Source organism: Amia ocellicauda, chromosome 10 (assembly GCF_036373705.1).
Source record: "Amia ocellicauda isolate fAmiCal2 chromosome 10, fAmiCal2.hap1, whole genome shotgun sequence".
Taxonomy (NCBI): domain Eukaryota; kingdom Metazoa; phylum Chordata; class Actinopteri; order Amiiformes; family Amiidae; genus Amia; species Amia ocellicauda.
Window position 1 is genome coordinate 6,762,897 of NC_089859.1, and position 26,505 is coordinate 6,789,401.

General features: G+C 44.1%; 2 protein-coding genes across 7 annotated transcripts in view; both read left to right on the plus strand.

Annotated features, from left to right (window-relative positions):
* Window positions 1-8,982, plus strand: part of amot (angiomotin) — a 32,422-nt gene extending 23,440 nt beyond the window's left edge. For all 6 annotated transcript variants that reach the window (XM_066714795.1, XM_066714797.1, XM_066714796.1 and 3 more), the window contains 6 exons: window positions 1,275-1,424; window positions 2,846-3,036; window positions 3,479-3,604; window positions 3,873-4,108; window positions 5,465-5,707; window positions 5,965-8,982. In XM_066714795.1, coding sequence (XP_066570892.1) covers window positions 1,275-1,424; window positions 2,846-3,036; window positions 3,479-3,604; window positions 3,873-4,108; window positions 5,465-5,707; window positions 5,965-6,062 — 1,044 coding nt within the window. In that variant the 3' untranslated portion in view covers window positions 6,063-8,982. The remainder of the gene's footprint in view (window positions 1-1,274; window positions 1,425-2,845; window positions 3,037-3,478; window positions 3,605-3,872; window positions 4,109-5,464; window positions 5,708-5,964) is intronic.
* Window positions 8,983-13,831: 4,849 nt separating this feature from the next.
* LOC136759772 (uncharacterized) lies at window positions 13,832-24,157 on the plus strand. The gene is made up of 8 exons (XM_066714802.1): window positions 13,832-13,999; window positions 17,241-17,612; window positions 17,738-17,933; window positions 18,092-18,125; window positions 18,445-18,565; window positions 18,795-18,930; window positions 19,079-19,169; window positions 19,292-24,157. Exons 2-8 carry the CDS (start codon window positions 17,608-17,610, stop codon window positions 19,441-19,443), a joined length of 735 nt encoding a protein of 244 aa, XP_066570899.1. The 5' UTR covers window positions 13,832-13,999; window positions 17,241-17,607; the 3' UTR covers window positions 19,444-24,157.
* The last annotated feature ends 2,348 nt before the right edge of the window (window positions 24,158-26,505 follow it).

The following is a 26,505-nucleotide window of genomic DNA, read 5'->3' on the forward strand; positions in this document are numbered from 1 at the left end:
GTGTTTTAGAAAACAAAAATTGTAGATTTTAAATAGGCTTCACTGGCGCTTACATAACTGTTTTTATTGCTATTTCTTGCCTGTGATTTCATTTTCAGCATCAGAATGTACTGCTATTTATGAAATGATGCCCTTTACAATAGTAATTTCTACATTTCTCATAGGCTATTTATTTTCTCCTCTGATTTAGTTTGAATCTTCATGATAACATTCATTATTTTCCCCATTGTTGTTTCCAAACAAAATCTGCTCACATGGTTGGAATATGGGAATGAAAAACAAATCTCCCCCGTGGCTATTTTCTCTGTTAATTCCAGCTGAAGTCCGTGTTTTCTCATGGAAGTTATCAATGGCTTTCATGTGGCAATAAAACAAAGCCTCTGAGCTGATCCTTATTGAGGTGCCATTGAGTCCTCTGTGTATTGTTCTTGGCCCAAATTCCACATTCTTGTCTTAGAGAGGCATTGTGAGGACACAAACCTCGGGCAGAGCTCTGCAGAGGGGCTCAATTGAATGCAGATGAAAACAATTGTGATGGTCCTGATAGGTCTCACAGAAGAATGTCCCCATTATTGCGCTGAAATTCCTGGCCTTAGCAGATCCTTTAAACGTTAACTTAATTCCCCTTTTATTTATGCATGTTGGTCCAGATACTACAGAAACCAGTCTGAGCTGCCTTTGCCATTTACATAAACTATTGTAAATAAATGCCTTTTAAAGTTAGTTTTTTTTTTTATAGATATAAATTACCTGTTAATGATCTGTTTTTGCTTTTAGACTTTCCCCCCCTGCTCTTTGTACCAATCCTTATCTGGCAGAAGTCTTACTGAAGGACTGGTTTCGTGTGATCATTTTCAGGCAGTGTTTTGCACTCCATTGCTTTCTCTGCAAAGTCATCTTTTGAGTTATAAAAGCTTTGCAGTTGTCGAAGACCCTACCTTTTTGTGGACTTGAATCAGGTGACGTTTGGGGGCGAAAGAGCAATAGATTTGAAAACACAGATTTTTAATAGTAGGGTTTAGTGTAGAAACGGGGAACAAGAACAGATGTGTGAGATCTTCCATTTTACTAAAGCATCTTCAGTGCAACAGAAAGGTTTGTGAATCCCTGTTATTTTCTTAACAAGGACGTGTTGTGTTTTATTTTACCATGTATAAACTAGTGGTCCTCAGTGACGGGTTGACCTGCAGTATTTTACCCAAACTCTCGCACACATGGGAAGCGTGTAGGGCTAGTTGTGGGAGTGTATTAAATGGCTCTTGCTGTCCTTGCAGCTGAAGAAGAAGCAGGTCTATGTGGAGAAAGTGGAGCGCATGCAGCAGGCGCTAGCCCAGCTCCAGGCCGCCTGTGAGAAGAGGGAGCAGCTGGAACACCGCCTCCGAACCCGGCTCGAGAGGGAGCTGGAGTCCCTGCGAACGCAACACGTAAGAGACCGCCTGCAGAACAGGCCTACGAGCAGAGCCTAGGCCTGCAAATGAATGAGGGCCGTGGGGACAGGTCTGTCTCCAATCTTTTCATAATGGGCCCAGTGTGGGGGTTCAAAAGTGACCAGTTTCCAAAAAAAGTCACCTGGAGGATCGAGCTCTGAACAGGAAAGGGAAGAGTCCACGTGGTAGCATCTCAATTTGTATATTCGTTGTAGAATATAATAGTAATTGAATTTAAAGGTTGGTATTGGTTTATTGGTGTGGGTTTTACTCTTGTGTCCAGCCTGCCCAAACGCCGGAGGATATGTGTGAGACTTACTAGGCTGGCCGTGTAAATTAGTTTATGGAGTAGAAGGAGTTCAAATCTCAAACGCTGGTTCTGTCAGAGCGAAAGATAAGTGTCTAGGAATTGAATGAGTTCCCAGAGTGCTTCAAACTGTTTGTTTTATTTTATACTTTAGGTTTTGTGAGTAAACCAGCATTTAATTTATTTCTGTTTTCCTAGTTTATTTTTTTAACATTAGATACTTTGCTCTAGAGTTTGAGTTTAGCCTTAAAACACAAATGGTATTATCCAAGAAGTTTCAACTGAATGTTTGTATGCTCCCTGCATAAGAATTTTGTTTCTCTTTTTTTCAAATTCCTTTAGTTGGTTTCCACTTCAGTTAGCCTATTATATATTTATAATATTTTAGTAACAGGCTTAGCAAGTCAGGTTTTACAAGATTCCTCAGTGGCACACTTTATATCTGGGTGAAAGATCACAGCCGATCCTGCTTTCACTTGACAATCCAGGGATCTGCTTTGCGGAGTGGGATTTGACAGCTGCAGATTAAATTAGGGGGCCAAGCAGCAGGGTGCCTTGTAACTTTCAGAACAGTGTTCCTTCAAGGCAAAATGCGAAAGTGATATTTGGTATTTTCATTGTTCTCATTCGTGTGTTAATGCCCAATCTCAAAATGGCAAGAGAGAAGAGGTCAGGAGAAAGCCTACAGTGTGTGTGGATGTTTAATAGAGATCTGTAATCGCATCAAAGGAGTTTCAATTAAAACTTGTTAGGATTTGTGTTGATCAGGCTGTTTCATTTTATGTTTCAAATCCCTGGGTCTGTGAAACCAGATCCCATCTTAACTTTTTTAAACTGAAATATTTTTAATTAGTTAGTCACCCATGTTTTTGTGTGTTTTTATTGAGCTGTATGGTATTTTGTTCTTTGTCATTTCCTGTATAGCTGTGTTGATTAAACTTGCACAGCGCTTTGAGATCTTGTTTGAAAGGTGCTATATAAAATAGTTATCTAATAGTGCAATTTGAATTTAAATTCCAACTGAACTGAGTCCGCCGATCCTGCTTTGATGACATGCAGTGTTAATGTGTGGGAGTGGAGCTCTAACCAGGCGTGTGCGTGTCCCGGGCAGCGGCAGGGCAGCTCTCAGAACAGCAACACGCCAGAGTACAACGCCACGGCGCTGATGGAGCACCTGCGCGAGAAGGAGGAGCGGATTCTGGCCCTGGAGGCTGACATGACCAAGTGGGAGCAGAAGTATTTGGAGGAGAGCGTCATGAGGCAGTTTGCTCTAGACGCTGCAGCCTCTGTCGCCACCCAGAGGTAAGGGAAGCCCCAACTCTTTATAAGACCTTTCTTCATGTAATTTATTTAGCAGTTGTGTTGAGATTCTGTATATTTACTAGCTTGTGTAACATTAGTTTTGTACCATGGGTGACAAAACCTAAAAAGTATAAAACACTCACCCGTAGAGATCCTTATCTGCGAGAAACGTCTTCCTTATCATTGCTGTTTTGTATACTTCATCTTTCATTCATTATTATTGCCTGTTCGTGTGTGTGAATCCAGCTAAGTCACCTTGGATAAAATCACTATCGATGGCCCTATTTTCCAAATTTCTACTTTCAGCTTAACTAGAATAAAGTGATGTTTAACTAGAGGACTAAAGGACTAAAGTTACGTTTCAGCACAATGCTAATTTCTTAAGGTCTGGTACAGGAGCGCACCAGCATTCCCTCAGAGCTGATGGCCGTGTGTATTTCAGGGACACCTCCTCTGGGATCAGTCACTCTCCCTCCTGCAGTTATGACACCTCAGTCGAAGCCCGGATACAGAAGGAAGAGGAGGAGATTCTCATGGCCAACCGCAGATGCCTGGATATGGAAAGCAGGTGAGCTGAACAGGAAAAAGGGTGGATCATGATGAATGTGTAGAAAACTATCACTGATTGTTTCATGATGGATTCCAAATATTCTCAGGATGTTATCAGTGTGTCAGTCCAGTCTTGCTTCTCTGGTTGACTTATAACGCCCGGGTTTGGGTTTAAAATAGATCTAATTCATAACTGTGGTAAAGATAATATGGTGGGGGGTAGCTGTAGTGGCAGCGGAAGCTAGTGGTAAGTTTCATGTGACGTCACTGGTTCTTCCCTCTTCAAGGATCAAGAACCTCCACGCACAGATCATTGAGAAGGACGCCATGATTAAGGTGCTTCAGCAGCGGTCACGGAAAGAGCCCAACAAATCAGAGACGTCTTCCACAATGAGGCCATCCAAGTCCCTGATGTCCATCGCCAACACGGGCAGCTCTAGTCTGCTCTCTCACTCCCTCGCCCTCAGCAGCAGCCCCATCGCAGAGGAGAAGAAGGATGACCGGAGCTGGAAGGGGAGCTTGGGTAAGAAGACCTATGTGACGCATGTTGTCCTTCATACTTAAGCAGTGAAGACTGATTATGAACAACTTGTACCCATGCGGGTGAACCAGGGGTCTCAAACTCGGTCCCTAGAAGTCTGCAGTGTCTTTAGGCTTATTTTCAAACACCGTTCCTAGTAACTTAATTAATCCAATTGGCTGATTGACTGGATAATTTACATTTTCTACAGGCTGTAATTGTTTGCCACAGGTAGTGTGCAGGTCAAAATTGTGAATTTAATGAAGTCATTAAGAATATAAGAACATAAGAAAGTTTACAAACGAGAGGAGGCCATTCACCCCATCGTGCTCGTTTGGTGTGCATTAATAACTAAGTGATCAAGGATCCTATCCAGTCTGTTTTTGAATGTTCCCAAATTGTCTCTTCAGCCACATCGCTGGGGAGTTTGTTCAGATTGTGACGCCTCTCTGTGTGAAGAAGTGTCTCCTATTTTCTGTCTTGAATGCCTTGTAGCCCAATTTCCATTTGTGTCCCCGGGTGCATGTGTCCCTGCTGATCTGGAAAAGCTCCTCTGGTTTGATGTGGTCGATGCCTTTTCATGATTTTGAAGACTTGAATCAAGTCCCCACGTAGTCTCCTCTGTTCCAGGGTGAAGAGGTTCAGGTCCTCAGTCTCTCAGTAGGACTTTCCCTTCAGACCTGGAATAAGTCTGGTTTCTCTCCTCTGAACTGCCTCTAGAGCAGCGATATCTTTCTTGAAGTGTGGAGCCCAGAACTGTCCACAGTATCCAGATGAGCTCTAACTAGTGCATTGTACAGTCTGAACATCACTGCCCTTGTTCTCAATGCTACACTTTTGACAATATACCCTAACCTTCTGTTTGCCTTTTTTATTGCTTCCCTTTCTAACATTTTTGTTACCTGCATTTAATACCTTGCACTTGTCCAGAGCTCCAGTTAGAACAAAAACCACAAGACACTGCAGCCAGTTACGGACAATCTATCCAGGAACCTGGTGTAAAGATCTGCGCAAACTTAATATCGTCAGGGTATTGAGAACAAAGTTGATTACCGCCCCCTTTCACTTTTATTAAAAACAGAAGAAAACGTCTCACTGCTATAGGGAATCTCTTCATACATAGGTTTCCGCAAATCATCTTGATTAAATGGAAATGTAGTCCCATCTAAAAAAATAAAACTAAACCAGTAGGATAGAGGATCCACACACACAGGTGAAAGACCTCCCCACTGGCTCAAAGCCATTGGCCCAGATTTACCATAAATGGTGCCCAAGTGGCTGAATTATATGAGAACTGGCTTGTGTCGATGCACACAGCATTCCTAGTGAGAGCCTTTTCCGTCCTCTGTCCAACTCCAGGAGTCCTGCTTGGACCAGAGTTCCGGGCCGAATCCCTGCGGAATGAATCCATCTCCTCCTCGCCCTCTCCCGTCTTGCCCTCCACGCCCATGATGTCAGGGCACTCTAAGAGCGGCAGTCGCGACAGCAGCACCCAGACGGACAAAGGCAACGAAGCCAGCAAGCCCACAACCCCAGCGCTGCCGATGGTGCAGCAGCGATTGACCTGCCCCAGCCCTGTCTATATCCCAGACAGGATAGCAGGTACTGTGAGACTCGGCCGGAAGGAACAGATTGTGCCTCGATAGATGACATTAAAGCAGAATCTTCCCGTGATGAGTGACGCATGACGTGCAAATACCTGGAATTGCTCTGCACCTCATTGTTATGCCACAGATATTCTAGTTTCACGGCTAATGCAAACGTGAATTTCAAACCACACAATCCAACCCAGGCCAGTGTATATATATATATATATATATATATATATATATATAGTAACTTTATATTTCTCTTTGCAGATATGCCAGTCTTCCACAGCAGCACTTTGGAGAGAAGAGTGCCAGTCCAGTCGCCCACACAGGATGTGGATAATGAAATGGTGGAAATCCTCATTTAAACATGGATGTGTTTATATAGTAGCCCTTCTCTCTCTGCCTGGCCAAGAAGAACTTTTTACAATAAAAAAAAAACTAATGTATGTACAGTAAATAGACATGGAAAACCTCCAAAACAGGTGAAGGATCGTTGTTCAGTTGTATTTGTTTTGTTTAAAGAGCTAGCTGGCTCAGAATGAGGGTATGTTTAAATGCACTAATTTTAAGCATTATTTTCATTTAAAAAAGACAAGCTTGTACAGTTAGTGAGCAATAGATTTTCATTTACACTGATTGGTGAATGCTATTGTATAGTATTGATGTGGGCTTTTTAACAAGCCTGGTGGACCAAATGTGTTTGCTACCCTTTTTTTTAATCTATTGCACTACTTTATATATATTTTTACATTTTTTGTATTTCTCCTATTTTCTACAAACATTTGTAGCTTTAGTATCAATCTATTTATGAGAAGATCCTATTTCCAGTTATTACACTTGGCACTTGGGCAGCAAACATTAATTTTGTAGATGGGGGGGCAGGGGGGGGTTGGAGGCAACCTGCAATTACTGTACTATGATACTGTAGGGCAGGTCTAATGCCTTAGGGTTTTTTCCCCTAACACTGTGTTGATTCTGTTTTTCATTTAATGGGATTTAAATCTATTCAGTGCAAGTTAGAACTTCCATCTTGGGACCATAAAGCAAATAGTTGGTCAGGCTCTTCACAGGAATTGGGAGATTTTTGTATTATAATTATTGTTTTTAATCTTGGTTAAACGGTGCAAGTCCGTAATCCCACTGGCATGGGATCGATCTATATTCGTGATGACTGCAATGAAGTCCTATGGCTTTCAGATAACTGAAGCTTTCAAAATAAACTGCTGAAATCTTCTTCATACATATATCTAAAATTAGCACTTCTAAAAATATTTTTCCTAGAAAGCCTGGCAATAGAATCCAGTCAAACTGAGTCCCTAAAGATGAATCATTAAAGGGCTTTCAAGGTTTGCTGCCTAACCTGGTACATTTCACTTCATCTGCATAATAGGTGTTGCTCAGCTGCATTTAAACCACAACTGCAGAGTCCGAGTGACATCCAGATGTAGCAAAAAGGATTCAAATGGCTTTTGAGGGCTGGACAATGTTCGTACAACCTCTATACTTGGCAGGTTAAAAATCACTGCCATGATTTTTATAATGGCAATGTCAGGAAGAACTATTTATAATTTCAATTAATTGTATTAATTAATTTTAATAAAACAAAAGTACTTTAAGGCTTTAGACCATTCATAGATGTTCTGAAATGGTGATGACTTTACCTGCTTTATATCTGTATGTTCAACACAGATTCAAATCAAACTGTGATGTGAGCTGGATTTGTTACATGTTGGGCATAACAATTCTCTCATTTCAAACTTTCCGTTATGAATAATGTCATGAAATCAACATTTTAATTTGAATGCAAATTGGAGCCTAACTCCACAAGCAGATTGTTCAGTGTTGTCCCCAGGATACTGCAAAGACGCACGGCCATGTGGCACTAAAACATTTCAAGCAGGGGACACTTGTTATTAGCATATCAAAAAGTAATGGGCCTAAAATACTATTATTCCCTCTTTTGGAATATCAAATTGTATGCATTTCAAGAATGATGGGCGATGCTTCACTGTTACATATTGTTTGTTAAAGTAAGTCTTTCTGTTCAAAGCCTGTCAATAGGACGCACCCTCACAGTGTTATACTCGTCATGAGAGAACTGTGACCCGCGATGAAGATGTCTGTATTGAAAGAGCAGCAAAGCATTTCATATCCCTATAGCTCTCGACATGTGTGTTGGAGTCCATCCTTTCATACACAAGTGTAATCTGGGGGTTATGGTTGGGGTGTGTGAATTACGTAATGCATGTTTCAGTCTGGTTGATGCTTTGTGGCTATAAGGTTGGCCTGGTTGTTCTCCCTCTTTAGTGTCTGAAGCATTTTAAATGTCCGTTCACTTTCTCTGAATTCAGCACTCTACACTATCACCGGCAAGTGTGTGTTTCCATGAGGACTATGCAGCTCAAATGATTCACTCACTGGTTATTGTGCCTTAAGATATAAGGGTGCCATTTTTTTACACATCTCCCACCAACCTTTACCGAAGTTTCATTTCAGATATACTTTTTTTTTTAAATATACACATACCAGTTTGAACTGGTTTAATTTCCAATTCCTCAACTATTCTACCCCATGCAGTATAACTGGAAAGCCAGTGGTCAATGCTGTTCAATGTGCAGCAGACTTTCTACAATTAGTTTTCCCTTTGTGTTTAGTGGAAATCATGGTTTATAACCTGGTTAATGGAAAGCATCACAAAACCCCAAGATGTTACATTCCATTGTCCTATAGGAGAGAAAGTAAAGCAGTCGGGGGGGGTTCTCTCCTCTTCTGCTCTGGATTTTCTTTTAAATGCGTACTGAACCAGTGAGTGCCTGCTCTGGACAAAGGAAGAATCTGAACTATTTTTTTTAAGAGCATCAAAATGAATATTTTATTAACCTTGTGAAAATCCATTATTCCGATTTATATTGGTAATAACAATTTTGAGAACTGTTGCTCAGAACAACAATGAGTTTTGTGTGTATTTCATTCATCATTTCTGACAAATTAACATTCATTCTCCTTCAATTCCCTGATTTTTTTCTAAAGTGTGTACACCAATAATGCTGCTTTGTATTATACTCAATGTGGTCCCTTTTTTATTGCATTAGTATTATCAATAGATGGTTTCATATTGCAAAAGTTCATCTCATGCAGATTTCTTAAGTGATTGATTTTTTTGTATTTTTGTATGCAGGTTTTGTTTTAAATAACATTGTACTTGTTTCATATTAAATTAAGTGTTTTAATTGTTTTTGTCAATGTTATACAAAAATAAACAGATGGCATGGAGTTTCTTTTTAATTTTGTATTCTGTACTTTCCTTCATGTTAGTCATCAAGTTAAACCACTTGGTTTGAAAAGGACATTTCATTTCCACATGCTTGAGTGCTTAATGTCTCTGCAATATCATATGAATTCTATTCACTCATCTGTCTTGTCACTGTTCCTCCTAAAACGATAGGTTGCGAATACAACCCCGGTTATCTGAAAAATTAAGCACTGTCCAAGGGGGAGGGGTTACTGTATAACAAAACCATCGCAAGGGAGGAGGCAGCGAACTGGTAAGGGAGCCTGCCCCGAGGTGACCGCTAGGGGGCCTCTGCAACACAACTCCAGACAGTAACCTCAGGGGCCCCGTAGGGCCGCACCTGGCCGCCCAGGAGCGAGGACCGCAGTCACACTCTACCAGGAACTGTCTAGAATCAGCATATACAAAGTGGGGCAACAGAGGTCACGCCCTCCGCTTACAATAGCAAGGCCTGCTGATCTACTAGTGCAGCTAGGAGCGAGGCCGAATCTACTTGCACAATATTTGGCGAGGGCAATCAAGCAACTTGTGGAGCCTCCGTGCACTATCATGGCAGTGGACCCCTGATCCAACAGGAGTGGGGCCCCAGACCCACTGAATAACACACAGCTGTCTAGTCAACCAGAGCTGGACATAACAAACAGTATATACACAGGGCAACCTTAGCTGTACTGTGCTGACAAATTAACCATGTGCACAGCAGAACACGAGAGCCGTTCAAGTGCTTACCGCTGAGGACAGCAGCAATGGCCTCTTGCTCTACAACACACAGCCAAAGCGGACACCGACCTGCTGACTAAGGAACTATACACGCAGCGAGCAGCGAACAGCTGGAGTGGGAACAGTGGCAGTGAGCTCCAGTCTACACAGGCTAGAACGGAGCCACAGTCCTGCTGTTTACATACATTATATATATATATATATATATATATATATATACACTCACCTAAAGGATTATTAGGAACACCATACTAATACTGTGTTTGACCCCCTTTCGCCTTCAGAACTGCCTTAATTCTACGTGGCATTGATTCAACAAGGTGCTGAAAGCATTCTTTAGAAATGTTGGCCCATATTGATAGGATAGCATCTTGCAGTTGATGGAGATTTGTGGGATGCACATCCAGGACACGAAGCTCCCGTTCCACCACATCCCAAAGATGCTCTATTGGGTTGAGATCTGGTGACTGTGGGGGCCAGTTTAGTACAGTGAACTCATTGTCATGTTCAAGAAACCAATTTGAAATGATTCGACCTTTGTGACATGGTGCATTATCCTGCTGGAAGTAGCCATCAGAGGATGGGTACATGGTGGTCATAAAGGGATGGACATGGTCAGAAACAATGCTCAGGTAGGCCGTGGCATTTAAATGATGCCCAATTGGCACTAAGGGGCCTAAAGTGTGCCAAGAAAACATCCCCCACACCATTACACCACCACCACCAGCCTGCACAGTGGTAACAAGGCATGATGGATCCATGTTCTCATTCTGTTTACGCCAAATTCTGACTCTACCATCTGAATGTCTCAACAGAAATCGAGACTCATCAGACCAGGCAACATTTTTCCAGTCTTCAACTGTCCAATTTTGGTGAGCTTGTGCAAATTGTAGCCTCTTTTTCCTATTTGTAGTGGAGATGAGTGGTACCCGGTGGGGTCTTCTGCTGTTGTAGCCCATCCGCCTCAAGGTTGTACGTGTTGTGGCTTCACAAATGCTTTGCGGCATACCTCGGTTGTAACGAGTGGTTATTTCAGTCAAAGTTGCTCTTCTATCAGCTTGAATCAGTCGGCCCATTCTCCTCTGACCTCTAGCATCAACAAGGCATTTTCGCCCACAGGACTGCCGCATACTGGATGTTTTTCCCTTTTCACACCATTCTTTGTAAACCCTAGAAATGGTTGTGCGTGAAAATCCCAGTAACTGAGCAGATTGTGAAATACTCAGACCGGCCCGTCTGGCACCAACAACCATGCCACGCTCAAAATTGCTTAAATCACCTTTCTTTCCCATTCAGACATTCAGTTTGGAGTTCAGGAGATTGTCTTGACCAGGACCACACCCCTAAATGCATTGAAGCAACTGCCATGTGATTGGTTGGTTAGATAATTGCATTAATGAGAAATTGAACAGGTGTTCCTAATAATCCTTTAGGTGAGTGTATATATACACCGATCAGCCATAACATTATGACCACTGACAGGTTAAGTGAATAACACAGATAATCTCGTTATCATGGCACCTGTCAGTGGGTGGGATATATTAGGCAGCAAGTGAACATTTTGTCCTCAAAGCTGATGTGTTAGAAGCAGGAAAAATGGGCAAGCGTAAGGATCTGAGCGACTTTGACAAGGGCCAAATTGTGATGCTAGATGACTGGGTCAGAGCATCTCCAAAACTGCAGCTCTTGTGGGGTGTTCCCGGTCTGCAGTGCTCAGTACCTATCAAAAGTGGTCCAAGGAAGGAAAAGCGGTGAACCGGCAGCCAAGGCTCACTGATGGATGTGGGGAGCGAAGGCTGGCCCGTGTGGTCCGATCCAACAGACGAGCTACTGTAGCTCAAATTGCTGAAAAAGTGAATGCTGGTTCTGATAGAAAGGTGTCAGAACACACAGTGCATCGCAGTTTGTTGCGTATGGGGCTGCGTAGCCGCAGACCAGTCAGGGTGCCCATGCTGACCTCTGTCCACTGCCGAAAGCGCCTACAATGGGCACGTGAGAATCAGAACTGGACCACGGAGCAATGGAAGAAGGTGGCCTGGTCTGATGAATCACGAGTTCAAGGTGTTGACTTGGCCTCCAAATTCCCGAGATCTCAATCCAATCGAGCATCTGTGGGATGTGCTGGACAAACAATTCCGATCCATGGAGGCCCCACCTCGCAACTTACAGGACTTAAAGGATCTGCTGCTAACGTCTTGGTGCCAGATACCACAGCACACCTTCAGAGGTCTAGTGGAGTTCATGCCTCGACGGGTCAGGGCTGTTTTGGCGGCAAAAGGGGGACCTACACAATATTAGGCAGGTGGTCATAATGTTATGGCTGATCGGTGTATATATATATGTATATATAGCGAGGTACAAGCCAGACACCTGCACCACCGCAACACTGCAATAATGAACTATATACAAGGTGGCCTCATAAGGCAATGTACCTGTAGGATGCATGACAGACCCTGCGAACACATGAATCACTTATTATTATTAATAATAGTATTAATATTATTATTATTATTATTATTATTAATAATAATAATAATAATAATAATAATAATAATAATAATAATAATAATAATAATCTGTACTAATGATACTACTAATAATAATAATAAAAGTAAAGAAAATCGAACAATAGACCGTACGTGATACTTATGTATATATTAAATAATAGTAATAATAACATTAATAATAGCATTATTATTATTATTATTATTATTATTATTATTATTATTATTATTATTATTATTATTAGTAGTAGTAGTAGTAGTAGTAGTATGTGTGATTGCCTTTATAATATTATTGTGGGTTTGTTTGCTGGTTGCTTCACTAATTATTGTTTGATTGTTTAATGACATTTGTTTTCTATCCTGTCTGCACATTACCGTGCTGCTGTTATCTTGACTGGGAAATGAGGTTTTATTTAGTACATATGTTATATGTTAAGTAATGACGCAGACTTCTCGGCGTGTGTGTGTGTGTGTGTAATGAATAAACCTGTTATTACTGCACTTCCTTGTGTCGAGCCTGTGTGGGGGTGTCAAGGACAAGAGGCCTGTCTGTAATAATTACAATATTTCAATCCCAGTACAGGGGCGACTCCAGGGGGGCACGGCCACCCCACTGCCCCCTCGTCACCCCGCAAAACAAAGCACACGTGTTACAGCGCATTGGCACGATTTAAGCGTTTAATGTGTACATTTTAACGCTCAGTGTATAAAAAGAGATACCCTGGTAAATAGGTGTATCATATATGGTCGCATCCAGGTACATAACTAAGCACTTACAAAAGTACACTTGAAGAAACGAGAGACGAGCTATTTTGTAGATTAATGTGAGCAAGGCTGTGGGGAGAATTAGCCCGTGTGGCTCCTGAGGTGCGGGGATGGTCCGCCGGACAGGCTGCGTCAGCTTGACTTAAACCGCAGGATCTGCGCTGTAAATGGGGGATGTGTGTCTGAGCGCCATGATGGCGGAACGTGTGACTCGTCTGCAATACAAGCCCTTCGGCTCCTCACAAGCATCGAGGCCACTTTTACGAAGACGGGGATCTCGTCACGACACCGGCCTCAGTTGCATCGGCCAGCGCAGTGTTTCCGAGCTAAGATTAATTACAAAAATACAATCACAGAACTCTGAGTGAGGACATGAATGCACGAAAGGCTATGTGGACTTCGATTTGATCCATTTAAAATGGCTGTGCAGTCACTGTGGACTGAAGGATGAAGGCGTTGCTTCTGGAAAGGCCAGTTAGTGACTTGCGCACTGATGCGGCTCAGTCGCGGTGAGCTCTTTTATGATTTATTTCATCGCCCCATGCCACATGGTTATTATTTTTTATATATAAGTCAGTCTGATTGAGTCACTTGTTGCTCTTGGGTAACATGGGTTATGCTCTGCTGGCACAAAGCGGGGGTCTGCAGGCTGACTGGGGGCCCATATCAGTGATGGGTGATGGTGAGATCAAATATGAGTGATAACTGACGGCCGAACGCCAGACGTACTGAGGGTGGATGCGTGACTACCGACGGGGAGTGATGTCCTGACACAGACACCGTACTTCCTGGCCCAGGGCCCGGGGCCCGGGGTGGCCATGTTTGCAGACAGGCCGATAGCGGTCACCGCAAGCATGGCGAGGGAAAGATGCGGGCGACTCATACGTCATTGCGCATGTCCTCCTGTGACGTCACAGTACCCCCACACTGCTAGAGCCTGTCGTCACGGCGCCCGCAGACGGGACTCGCACTCGGCCTCTCCAGCTCAAGCACACAGGTTCTCGGTACGACAGTCTACAAGGTAAGAAAGTCCTTTACACCAGCCAGCCGTCCCTAAGAACACATTTTCATTTCAGAAATGTGCGTTAATACTACTGCTTCCTTCATTGATGCATTTCTGACTGCCATCGAACTTTCCTCCGAGTTACAAACATTTTAAAATGTCGTTTGAGGAGGAGTGTAGATTGGTCGATGTGCCTGACAATCAAAAGTGTCGACCAATCAACTACGCACTTCATACTTCACTTGCTAACGATAGCTAATGTTACGATTAAATGGAGTCTGATAAGCGAATGAAATTCCTCCGAAACAAATCAGAAAGTGCTCCTTTCAGTCGGCTTGGAGGAAGCACAGCGACTTTATGCAATGGATATGTATGGATAAGTATAACTACTGTAAAAATGCATACTGCCTGTGGTGCAAAAAGTCGCATCTGGCAGTGTTAGGGGTGTGCGGGGCCATGCCAGTAGCATGAGGCCTGATGCCATCTGTGAAGCCAGCACACAGCACACAGCACACTGCACACTGCACTTTGCACACTGCACACATGACACAGCACACTGCACACATGACACTGCACACAGCACACTGTACACATGACACTGCACACAGGACAAAGCATACTGCACACAGCACACTGTACACATGACACTGCACACAGGACAAAGCATACTGCACACATGACACTGCACACATGACACTGCACACAGCACACTGTACACATGACACTGCACACAGGACAAAGCATACTGCACACAGGACACTGCACACATGACACTGCACACAGGACACTGCACACAGGACACTGCACACAGCACACTGCACACATGACACTGCACACAGGACACTGCACACAGGACACAGCACACTGTACACAGGACACTGCACACAGCACACTGCACACATGACACTGCACACAGGACACTGCACACAGGACACTGCACACAGGACACTGCACACAGGACACAGCACACAGGACACAGCACACTGTACACAGGACACAGCACACAGGACACAGCACACTGTACACAGGACACTGCACACAGGACACTGCACACTGCACACATGACACTGCACACAGCACACTGCACACAGGACACTGCACACAGGACACTGCACACAGGACACTGCACACAGGACACAGCACACAGGACACTGCACACAGGACACAGCACACTGCACACAGCACACAGGAGCAGCTCATTTCCAACAGGTAACCGAGACAGAATTGAAAATGGTCGATTTTGCCATACAGAACAATTTACCATTGAGGGTAATGGCTGATCTCAGTGAATGCGTCGGGACTGGTTTTCTGACTCGAAATGTCAGGTGCAAATGTACCAAGTCCTCCCTGCTAGTGAAAAAATTTTTGAGCAAAGAAATGAAAAGGGATTTGGCGGAGAGGCTCAGAACACAACCCTTTACTCTTTTATTGGACCAGTCTACACATATTAGCATGTCACAGAAACTCGCAATGGTTGTGATTTTGTTGGACCATGAACAAGGGAAAGTGCAGTATTGATTTCATCGGGTGCTAGATGTAGCAAAAACAGTTTTCACAGAGATATGACCTGCTTTGAGGAAGACTGCATTCCGACGTTAAATGTAATGGCACTCGGAGCTGACGAGCAAATGTAATGTCAGTGCTTTCGCGATTCAGAGCTATGCAACCCAATGTGTGCCACATATATGTAGTGGTCACGTTGCTGCCCTCTGTTCCTCAGATGCATGTAAAGCGCTGCCCAAAACTACCAAGCAGCTCTGCAGAGATACATTTAGCCACTTTTCCAATAGTTGTACACCACAGCAGCTTTACAAAGACAAGCAGATCAACTCAAAATATTGAAGCCTTGCTCCACTAGATGGCTCAGTCATCTTGATTGCATCCAAAGGATCCTTAACCAGTATGATGTCCTAATCAGTTACTGTAAGTCATCTGATGAAAATGACAGCTTGTTAACAGTAGAGCGAATAGCTCAGCAGCTTCCAGATCCAATGACAAAATGTCATTTACTTTTTTCAGCCACAGTGTTACCTGTGTTTGCTAACATTAACAAGCTTTGCCAGCAGAACTCCTGTACATCACTGTATTATAAAATGTGTGTTATATTGCCTAAAACACTTATCTCATATTGAATTAAACCTTCTGCAATCGCACATCTAACTGTTGAAGACCTTATAGAATTTGATATCACAGATTCAAAAACCTATAAGGAAAAGCAGTGAATTTGCATTGGATCACAAACCAGAAGAGCACTATTGGAGGTTGAGGACAAACAATCAGCTGATAAGTTTATGGACATTGTAATACAGATCTATGTTAATTCAGTGACCAGCGTGAAAAACTCATGCCAATCAACAATGAAGTGCTGCTGAAGCTAACGAGCCCTTCAGCCAAAACTCAGGGTTTCAGCAAACTCAAGTGATATAGTCCAACTTGCACGCTTTTTCCCACAGATTGGGAATGAAAGTGAACTTGATCAACTGGAAAGGGATTAATTGAGTACCAAGTCACAGATTTGACTAATATCAACCAAGATGGGGCCATTGATCAGTACTGGCACTTAGTATCCCATGTGCCCTCATTTAGCGGAGAGATGCACTTTCCCACTCTCTCGAGGCTCTCTATGAGCATTCTCACTTTACCCCACAGCACAGCAGACTGACATCAGAAATCAGCTATCAACAGAAATGCTGAATGGGATATTGAGTGTGAAAACAACAGTGAAAGATAGCAAAAGGTTCCGACCTACCAAAAAGATGATAAATGCTGCAAATATTACCATGTATGATCACAGGGCAGCACTGCACCATAGGGTCAGTAACAAATATGGCATGTCAGTAAAATATAGTCCACCTAAGTCAGTCATGTCAGTAAGAACACAGATTTATGGTTGGCAACCCTGCTTTAAACTCAATTCCTGGAGGGATGTGTGTATGCTGGTCTGAATTACATAATTTGTCTAATTATTCAATTTGAGATATTTTAAATATATATTGCAAAGTATTTTACAGTTGATGGTCTAAAGGTGCATTTGATTCGAGGTACAGTTGCTCATAAAATATCCCAGGGCCTGGATAGGTGTTTACATGCATCTAGCTAATTAAACAATTAGACCAATTAAGTAATTTATGACACTGTCAAATGAAAACCAGTTTACAGGCACTCCGGGGATGGATACCCGTGCTTTAAACTGTTGATGGATTGAAATGGACTGTTACTGGGAAACTGGCCACTAATCTCATGTGCTTTTGCCCCACAGCTACAACTACTGAGATCCAGAGATGCGTATTCTTTCTTCCGTGCCATGTGTGCTGTCTGCAGCAGCGGTGGGGGTAGCGGGCCTCACGGGCCTGTGGTGGCTTAGATCACGCAAGAAGAAGCAAGCCACACAGAAAGGCACTGGAGTGCATGAAAACGCAGTGCAAGGGGCCCGAGCTAGTCAGGACACAGTGGAAGGTGTCGGAGCTGCTTAGGACAAAGATGATGGCGCCGGAGCTGGTCAGGACAAGGAGGAAGGCACCGGACTAGGACAGGAGAAGGAGGATGGCGCTAGACTGGGGCCAGACTGGACTCAAGGGGAGCCAGATGTTCCACAGTCCGACCCGGAACCAACGGTTCCACCTTCAATGATGTAATTTTTAACAATTTTAACTCCATTCTGACACTTTCTAAGATTAGGATATTACATATATTTTTGATTCATCTTAAAAAGCACAGTGCTGATTTTTCTTGAACACTGACTCTCTGATCTCGCAGGCCGACTGCCTTTTCCAGAATGACCAGCGCCGCTGTCCAAGAGCTGGCCCCCGGTGGGACGCTGGTGCCAGTCCACGCACCCTGTGAAGAACATGGCTTGTTGAGGCTGGTTCGGAAGCAGGAGACCGGATGGGCTTGGTGGAAAACCAACATCTACTGGCCTACAAAGCAGGCCCTGATCATTCCCACAGACACGGTGAGCTCATTTAACTTTGCACTGTCACCATCTCCCTCTCCCTCTCTCCCTCTCAGTGCAGTGCTTATGTACTGTAGTGTTCGTGTTATATTGTTTTATTTGTCATTTTATCACAAATGATCGTCCTCTGGCTTGATTGCTTGTCTTTTCTTTTACAGGAGGGACGCCCTCAGATGGAGCTCGGTGACTTGAGTAAGTGACACTTTCCTGAAAGGATGCCCGTTTCTGCTCCTTTACTCTGAACCCACATTCTTGCGACTCGGGATGATGCAGATGTACATGTAATTAACATGTAATTTACATGTAATTAAGATGGCTTCTCAGTCACAGACAAGCCCATTTCGATCCGAAGTATTACTTCTCTGCACCTGTTTGTTTTCCTTGAAACATTACCTTTCCAATGTCATATGGTTGTTATTAATGTGAGTGGTTAATGTGTCCAGCATGTCTATATGTCTCTGTAGTTATTGACAGTCTGTGCTGTATTATTAACCCTGTGTGTGTGTTGCAGCTGTGCGGGAGCTGTTCGTTCCAACAGGCAGTGCCTTTGACGAGCCTCAACAGTCTGAGACCACAGTGAGGATTGGCCAGTGTGTGGTGACAAGGGAGCAGTGCAGGGAGATCCTGAGAGAGTGAGTGTTGAGCTGTGAGCTACAGCAGAGCCACCAGTCTGTGCGTCTCTCTGTGTGTGTCTGTGTGTCTGTGTTTCTCTGTCTCTGTGTGTGTCTCTGTGTTTGTCTCTCTGTGTCTCTGTGTGTCTCTGCGTGTGTCTCTCTCTGTGTGTGTCTGTGTGTGTCTGTGTTTGTCTCTCTGTGTCTCTGTCTGTGTGTCTCACATTCTCCCTGTCTCTCTGTGATGCAGTGAAAGGAACAAGGCCCTTATCCAGGAGGCGATGCAGAAGGCAGGGCCCATTGAGAGCCTCTGTGTGATGATGGAGACTCTGGAGGCCATGAGCAGGTTGGACTTGGAGGAATCCATTCTGCCTGCCATGGATGGGGTAAGGAAGAACTGACAGACAGCGTCACAGAGACGCACACGGAGCCGTAACGAGCGCGATCATCCTAGTCAGGACAGCGCAGCGATACTGATTGTGCTCCCTCTCTCTCTTTCTCTCTCTCTTTCTCTCATCCTCATCATCGGTCAAGTACGAGACAACAAACACCCTGAATGTGGAGCCGGGCACCGTTCTGGCCTTCACACCGTGGGACATCTTCCTGGACCAGGACGGCAACCTGGGTGAGTTGATCTCCTGTCTGTTGTCCCATTCCCTCCTTTTCTTCCTTCCCCTCTTCCTCTCTCCCCCTCTCCCCCACTCTGTCTCTCTCCCCAAACTGAAGTGCTTGTTTCCCTGTGCACAGATGTGATGGAGCCCAAGGAGGACAACACCAACATCTTCCTGCCTCCTGAAGGCCAGCGCTCTCTCCCACTGCTCCCTGCTGCACCTTGTGATGGAGGCAGGAGCACCAGCGACACGCAGGGCAGTGCAGCTAATGTGTCTGTAATGCCGTGAGTTTTGTGTCGCTCAGCACATGTACATGGTTAGATCCGCCGACCATGACACTCATTTCACAGCACAGAATGGCTGGTTTATAGCAACGGGAGCAGCGACTCGGGCGCTGTCTGTGTCTCGCATTAACAATATGATTACGAACTTAACCTGCATATAATGCACTTACTGTGAATGTGGGCGAATGTTGAATGTCTTCCTGTACTTAAACAGGCTGATGCACACAGATCGGGTGTTCAAAGTGATATTAAAAGCATAAGTGTCTTGTCCAGCCCTATCGTTGTCAAGCGTGACTTGTGCTTCATGTTGAAAGCACTTAACAAGGCTCACTGTACCAATTAGACCTGCACCTACCAGTGCTATACAAGAGAACAGGCGTTTAACACAATCAATATCGATGCTGGACAAGGATAGGCCTCAGCATGACACTTGTGCTTTTAATATCACTTTAAACACCCAATCTCTTGTGTATCAGCCTAGATAGTGCCAGTCTTGTCACTTATAGTCTGGATGTAAAAGGCTGTGGTTTAAGTACAGTAAACCACATTGCCTGATTTCTACATTCACCCATATTCACAGTAAGTGCATTATATGTTAGTAAAATCACATCCATCGTCTATTCACAGAATCAGGACATGTCTAACTGTGAATGCGCAAACTTTGAACAGTAATGGTCCTGTTTAAAGCCCTTCATTATTTCATTATTGAAGGTGTTTTATGGAGGAGCCGCACATTTGGCAGTTATATTTCGTCTGAGATCTCGGTTCTAGTGGAACATGGTGACATTTTTTATTGCACTGGACTACGCCTGTCCCACCTTCAAATGGTGTTTGGTTTTCTCATACAGTGCAACATTATTTTAATTATCCGTAAACCCGTTCTAGTGGGACGTATTGCCAGACATAATTCAAATAGATGTTTAAAGAAATCGAACTCGGCCCTGGCAATACCTCACGCTATATCTTAAAAATGGCGTTTGTGTGAGATAATGTGTGTGGAGCTGAGCGGGCATGAGACTGATGACCGACCTCACTGTACACATCTCACAATATAGCCTGTGCGTCTCAGTACATAGTGTGTCTCAGTATATATTGTTTGCATCTCAGTATAATGTGTGTCTCAGGCCCAGCTAATCACAGAGCTGTATTTTGTCCCTAATGAATTATCAATGATTCAACGTAGGGTGAAAATCTCACCACCCAATGAGTGTGTATAGTGTTTCTCAGTGTATATAATTTTTCTCGGTGTATATAGATTTTCTCAGTACATAGTGTGTGTGCGTCTCAGTACATAGCGTGCGTGCGTCTCAGTACATAGCGTGTGTGCGTCTCAGTACACAGTGTGTGTGTGTCTCAGTACATAGTGTGTGTGCGTCTCAGTACATAGTGTGTGTGCGTCTCAGTACATAGTGTGTGTGTGCGTCTCAGTACATAGCGTGTGTGCGTCTCAGTACATAGCGTGTGTGTGCGTCTCAGTACATAGCGTGTGTGTGTCTCAGTACATACTGTGTGTGCGTCTCAGTACATAGCGTGTGTGCGTCTCAGTACATAGCGTGTGTGTGCATCTCAGTACACAGTGTGTGTGTGTCTCAGTACATAGTGTGTGTGTGTCTCAGTACATACTGTGTGTGTGTGTCTCAGTACATACTGTGTGTGCGTCTCAGTACATACTGTGTGTGCGTCTCAGTACATAGTGTGTGTGCGTCTCAGTACATAGCGTGTGTGTGCGTCTCAGTACATAGCGTGTGTGCGTCTCAGTACACAGTGTGTGTGTGTCTCAGTACGTACTGTGTGTGCGTCTCAGTACATAGTGTGTGTGCGTCTCAGTACATAGCGTGTGTGTGCGTCTCAGTACATAGCGTGTGTGTGCGTCTCAGTACATAGCGTGTGTGCGTCTCAGTACATAGCGTGTGTGTGCGTCTCAGTACATAGCGTGTGTGTGCGTCTCAGTACATAGTGTTTACGTCTCAGTACATAGTGTTTGCGTCTCAGTACATAGTGTTTGCGTCTCAGTACATAGTGTGTGTGTGTCTCAGTACATAGTGTGTGTGTGCTTCTCAGTACACAGCGTGTGTGTGTCTCAGTACATAGCGTGTGTGTGCATCTCAGTACATAGCGTGTGTGTGCATCTCAGTACATAGTGTGTGTGAGAGTCTCAGTACATAGTGTGTGTGTGAGTCTCAGTACATAGTGTGTGTGCGTCTCAGTACATAGTGTGTGTGTGTCTCAGTACATAGCGTGTGTGTGCGTCTCAGTACATAGTGTGGGTGTGAGTCTCAGTACATAGTGTGTGTGCGTCTCAGTACATAGCGTGTGTGTGCGTCTCAGTACATAGCGTGTGTGTGCGTCTCAGTACATAGCGTGTGTGTGCGTCTCAGTACATAGTGTTTGCATCTCAGTACATAGTGTTTGTGCGTCTCAGTACATAGCGTGTGTGTGCGTCTCAGTACATAGCGTGTGTGTGCGTCTCAGTACATAGTGTGGGTGTGAGTCTCAGTACATAGTGTGTGTGTGTCTCAGTACATAGTGTGTGTGTGTCTCAGTACATAGTGTATGTGTGCGTCTCAGTACATAGCGTGTGTGTGCGTCTCAGTACATAGCGTGTGTGTGCGTCTCAGTACATAGTGTGTGTGAGAGTCTCAGTACATAGTGTGTGTGTGAGTCTCAGTACATAGTGTGTGTGCGTCTCAGTACATAGTGTGTGTGTGCGTCTCAGTACATAGCGTGTGTGTGCGTCTCAGTACATAGTGTGGGTGTGAGTCTCAGTACATAGTGTGGGTGTGAGTCTCAGTACATAGTGTGTGTGCGTCTCAGTACATAGCGTGTGTGTCTCTGTACATAGCGTGTGTGTGCGTCTCAGTACATAGCGTGTGTGTGAGTCTCAGTACATAGTGTGTGTGCGTCTCAGTACATAGTGTGTGTGCGTCTCAGTACATAGCGTGTGTGTGCGTCTCAGTACATAGTGTGGGTGTGAGTCTCAGTACATAGTGTGTGTGCGTCTCAGTACATAGTGTATCTCAGTGTATATAGTGTTTCTCAGGGTATATAGTGTTTCTCAGTACATAGTGTTTCTCAGTGTATATAGTGTTTCTCAGTGTATATAGAGTTTCTCAGTACATAGTGTGTGTGTGCGTCTCAGTACATAGCGTGCATGTGTCTCAGTACATAGCGTGCATGTGTCTCAGTACATAGCGTGCATGTGTCTCAGTACATAGCGTGTGTGCGTCTCAGTACATAGTTTGTGTGTCTCCGTATATATTATTTGTGTCTCAGTATAGAGTGTATCTCAGTATATAGTGTATCTCTATATATTTAAAATGGTGTTTGTGTGAGATAATGTGTGTGGAGCTGAGCGGGCATGAGACTGATGACCGACCTCACTGGTCACTGGTCTCACAATATAGCCTGTGCGTCTCCGTACATAGTGTGTGTGTGCGTCTCTGTACATAGTGTATCTCCGTATACACCGATCAGCCATAACATTATGACCACCTGCCTAATATTGTGTAGGTCCCCCTTTTGCCGCCAAAACAGCCCTGACCCGTCGAGGCATGGACTCCACTAGACCTCTGAAGGTGTGCTGTGGTATCTGGCACCAAGACGTTAGCAGCAGATCCTTTAAGTCCTGTAAGTTGCGAGGTGGGGCCTCCATGGATCGGACTTGTTTGTCCAGCACATCCCACAGATGCTCGATTGGATTGAGATCTGGGGAATTTGGAGGCCAAGTCAACACCTTGAACTCGTGATTCATCAGACCAGGCCACCGTCTTCCATTGCTCTGTGGTCCAGTTCTGATGCTCACGTGCCCATTGTAGGCGCTTTCGGCAGTGGACAGGGGTCAGCATAGGCACCCTGACTGGTCTGCGGCTATACAGCCCCATACACAACAAACTGCGATGCACTGTGTGTTCTGACACCTTTCTATCAGAACCAGCATTCACTTTTTCAGCAATTTGAGCTACAGTAGCTCGCCTGTTGGATCGGACCACACGGGCCAGCCTTCGCTCCCCACATCCATCAGTGAGCCTTGGCTGCCCATGACCCTGTCGCCGGTTCACCGCTTTTCCTTCCTTGTACACTTTTGATAGGTACTGAGCACTGCAGACCGGGAACACCCCACAAGAGCTGCAGTTTTGGAGATGCTCTGACCCAGTCGTCTAGCCATCACAATTTGGCCCTTGTCAAAGTCGCTCAGATCCTTACGCTTGCCCATTTTTCCTGCTTCTAACACATCAGCTTTGAGGACAAAATGTTCACTTGCTGCCTAATATATCCCACCCACTGACAGGTGCCATGATAACGAGATTATCAGTGTTATTCACTTCACCTGTCAGTGGTCATAATGTTATGGCTGATCGGTATATATATTATTTGTGTCTCAGTATATATTGTGTGTCTCAGAATATAGTGTATCTCTGTATATTAAAAATGGCGTTTGTGTGAGATAATGTGTATGCAGCTGATCGAGTATGAGACTGATAACCGACCTCACTGTACGCATCTCACAATATAGCCTGTGCGTCTCAGTACATAGTGTGTCTCAGTATATATTGTTTGCATCTCAGTATAATGTGTGTCTCAGGCCCAGCCAATCACAGAGCTGTATTTTGTCCCTAATGAATTATCAATGATTCAACGTAGGGTGAAAATCTCACCACCCAATGAGTTTCACCTGTTACTGCGCCGATCATGTGACCAATAAACACTGATGAATGTGATGTGAGTGTCCTTGTCTGACTCTTCAGAGCACTGAGCTCACAGCGCCACTGCACATGCCAGGATACAGCGTCTCGCACCAGATGAAATTACTTCATTTTACATCCATAAATATCATGATCATATGATACCTATACATCACATGAGACGTAAGATAATGACGTTGTTCATTCTTTCCAAAAATCATTGAATATAGAAAGAATACAGAAATGTGATTAGCAAAGAAACCTAAGTCATACAGACACCATTTTCATTGTTTTGAAAATTAGCGCGGCTCATAAACACTTCAAACAATTATATATATGAATCCCCTGAATGTGGTTTTTGAATTTAAAAACCACAGATGTTTACAAATCATTGTTCAAGAGAGATCCTCAGCTGTGCAAGAGCTCACCTGTCTCAAGCCCGTCAGAACGACACACAACACAACAACAACAAAAAACAACCATTCAGCTGGTCGGGCTCTGCTGTGTTGAATACATCTCTGTATGTTACTGCTGTGTGTTTCTTTATATTAGCGGCTTGCTTTTGTCAATTCTGTAATTTGAGTTGAAAAGGGGATTCTGATATTGAGGTCAGAAATAAACTAGAAATGTCTTCATCTTAAAGTTATAGTGGAGTGGAGTGGTGTCTTGTGCTCAAAGCCTTTTTTACTGAATCCATTTCATTTTAATTATTGTAAACAGTTGGGCTTTTAAGTATAAAATAGTATAAGGACCTTCTCTTTTTAATGAACCAACTTGTTACGAGTTACACAGTTTGATAAGTCAGATGTCAGAAAATGATTAGTTCAATTAAGGATTTAATTAAGTAATTGACGGCTTGTTTGGAACAGAAGCCAGCAGGGTAGGGGCCCCTCCAGGACCAGGGCTGGACCCCCGGCTATAACACTCAAGAGTCATAGGATTGGTTTCTTCAGCACAGACTGAGACCTAGTCAGTGTGATGAACTCCTCCTGAAATCACGTTTTCAATGCTCTGTCTGTGTTGTGAGTAATTAATTATACCTGGAAGGCAATGAACTAACTGTGTTCTTGAGCATCTTTTCCACAATTTATCACATCTGGTCTGGTGTCTACAATGGGGCTGACAGACTGATCACTCACTCTGATGCCCTTAAAGCACAATCAGCGGACCTTGGGTTTTGGTGACATCATCAAGGACTTCCCGAAAATCAAGAGGAAAACACGTGTAAGGTAGGCCGTCTCTCTAGACTTAAAGCCTGTTATTGGGTATTGATTAATTGTGGTTGTTCTGTTTATTTAACAGGAGGGGGAGCCAGCCTACGAGCTCTGTTTTTGATCGTGAGTTATAGGACACTTGTGTGTGTTGTGGACCTGGACTGAGGGACACTTGTGTTGCTTATTGCTTGTGGTGTTGGTGCTGATGTGATAAGCCATGCAGATCAAATGTTGATGCTGCAGGATTTGTTTACTGGTAACTTATCAAGTGTGGCTCGTTTCACTTCTTTCCATTGACAGTGCATGTGAGCATATCATAGTTGGCAGTGTGCAAGCTTGTCTTCAGACTGCCATGTGTGGACACTTCAGACTGGACAATGTCTGCTTGTCGCTGCGTGGGATGGACTGGACGGGGTTTGGGGGCTGGAAAAACATCATAGCCCCGGGGCCCAACGTGCTTTAATGCACTGTTTACTATTTCTCTGGATGGATCACATGTGTTTCTGTGGGATTTGGGGAGTTCTTTCTTTCAGCTTCCCGCCCCTCAATCCGTGTCTGCCTCTTGTTTTCTCTACCTACAATGGTCTCTGACTCTTTCTGCCCTCCCTCAGGATAACTGGGTCCCCAGGAGGGGTGACCAGGGGCCTAAGTCGTCCAGTTCCACAAGGAAGCAGAGCTGGAGGCGCACCGTGAGCAGATCATGGCGCAACAGCAGCTCATCAAGAAGGAGAACGGACATGATGCGAACTCAAGCAGAAGTGTCCTGTCACGCGCCGGTCGGGCCAGAGCAGAGCAGGCCAGGAAGAGAGGGCCTTTTGTAAAAACACACCACAGCTTCTCCGGGGAAGATGGAAGCTGGAGAGTTATAATGGATCAACATAAGATTGTTACATTTTTTCCATACAGAATAAAATGAAAATGTTCTTCACTTCAAACTAAGACTCTTCTGATTAGTGTGTATGTGGTGTCATATATAGATCTATAGATATCCATACTGTTCCCCAGGCTGTACTGTGCATGATCAGTACAGCCTGGGGAACAGTATGGATATCTGTATCCACTGACGCTTTAATGCACAGGCTTATCTGGGCTGAAACCCGGGGGCTGGTTGCACAAAAGGTCTTACACAAAACAAAACAAAACAAAACAAAATAAAATCAGTTTGGTCTT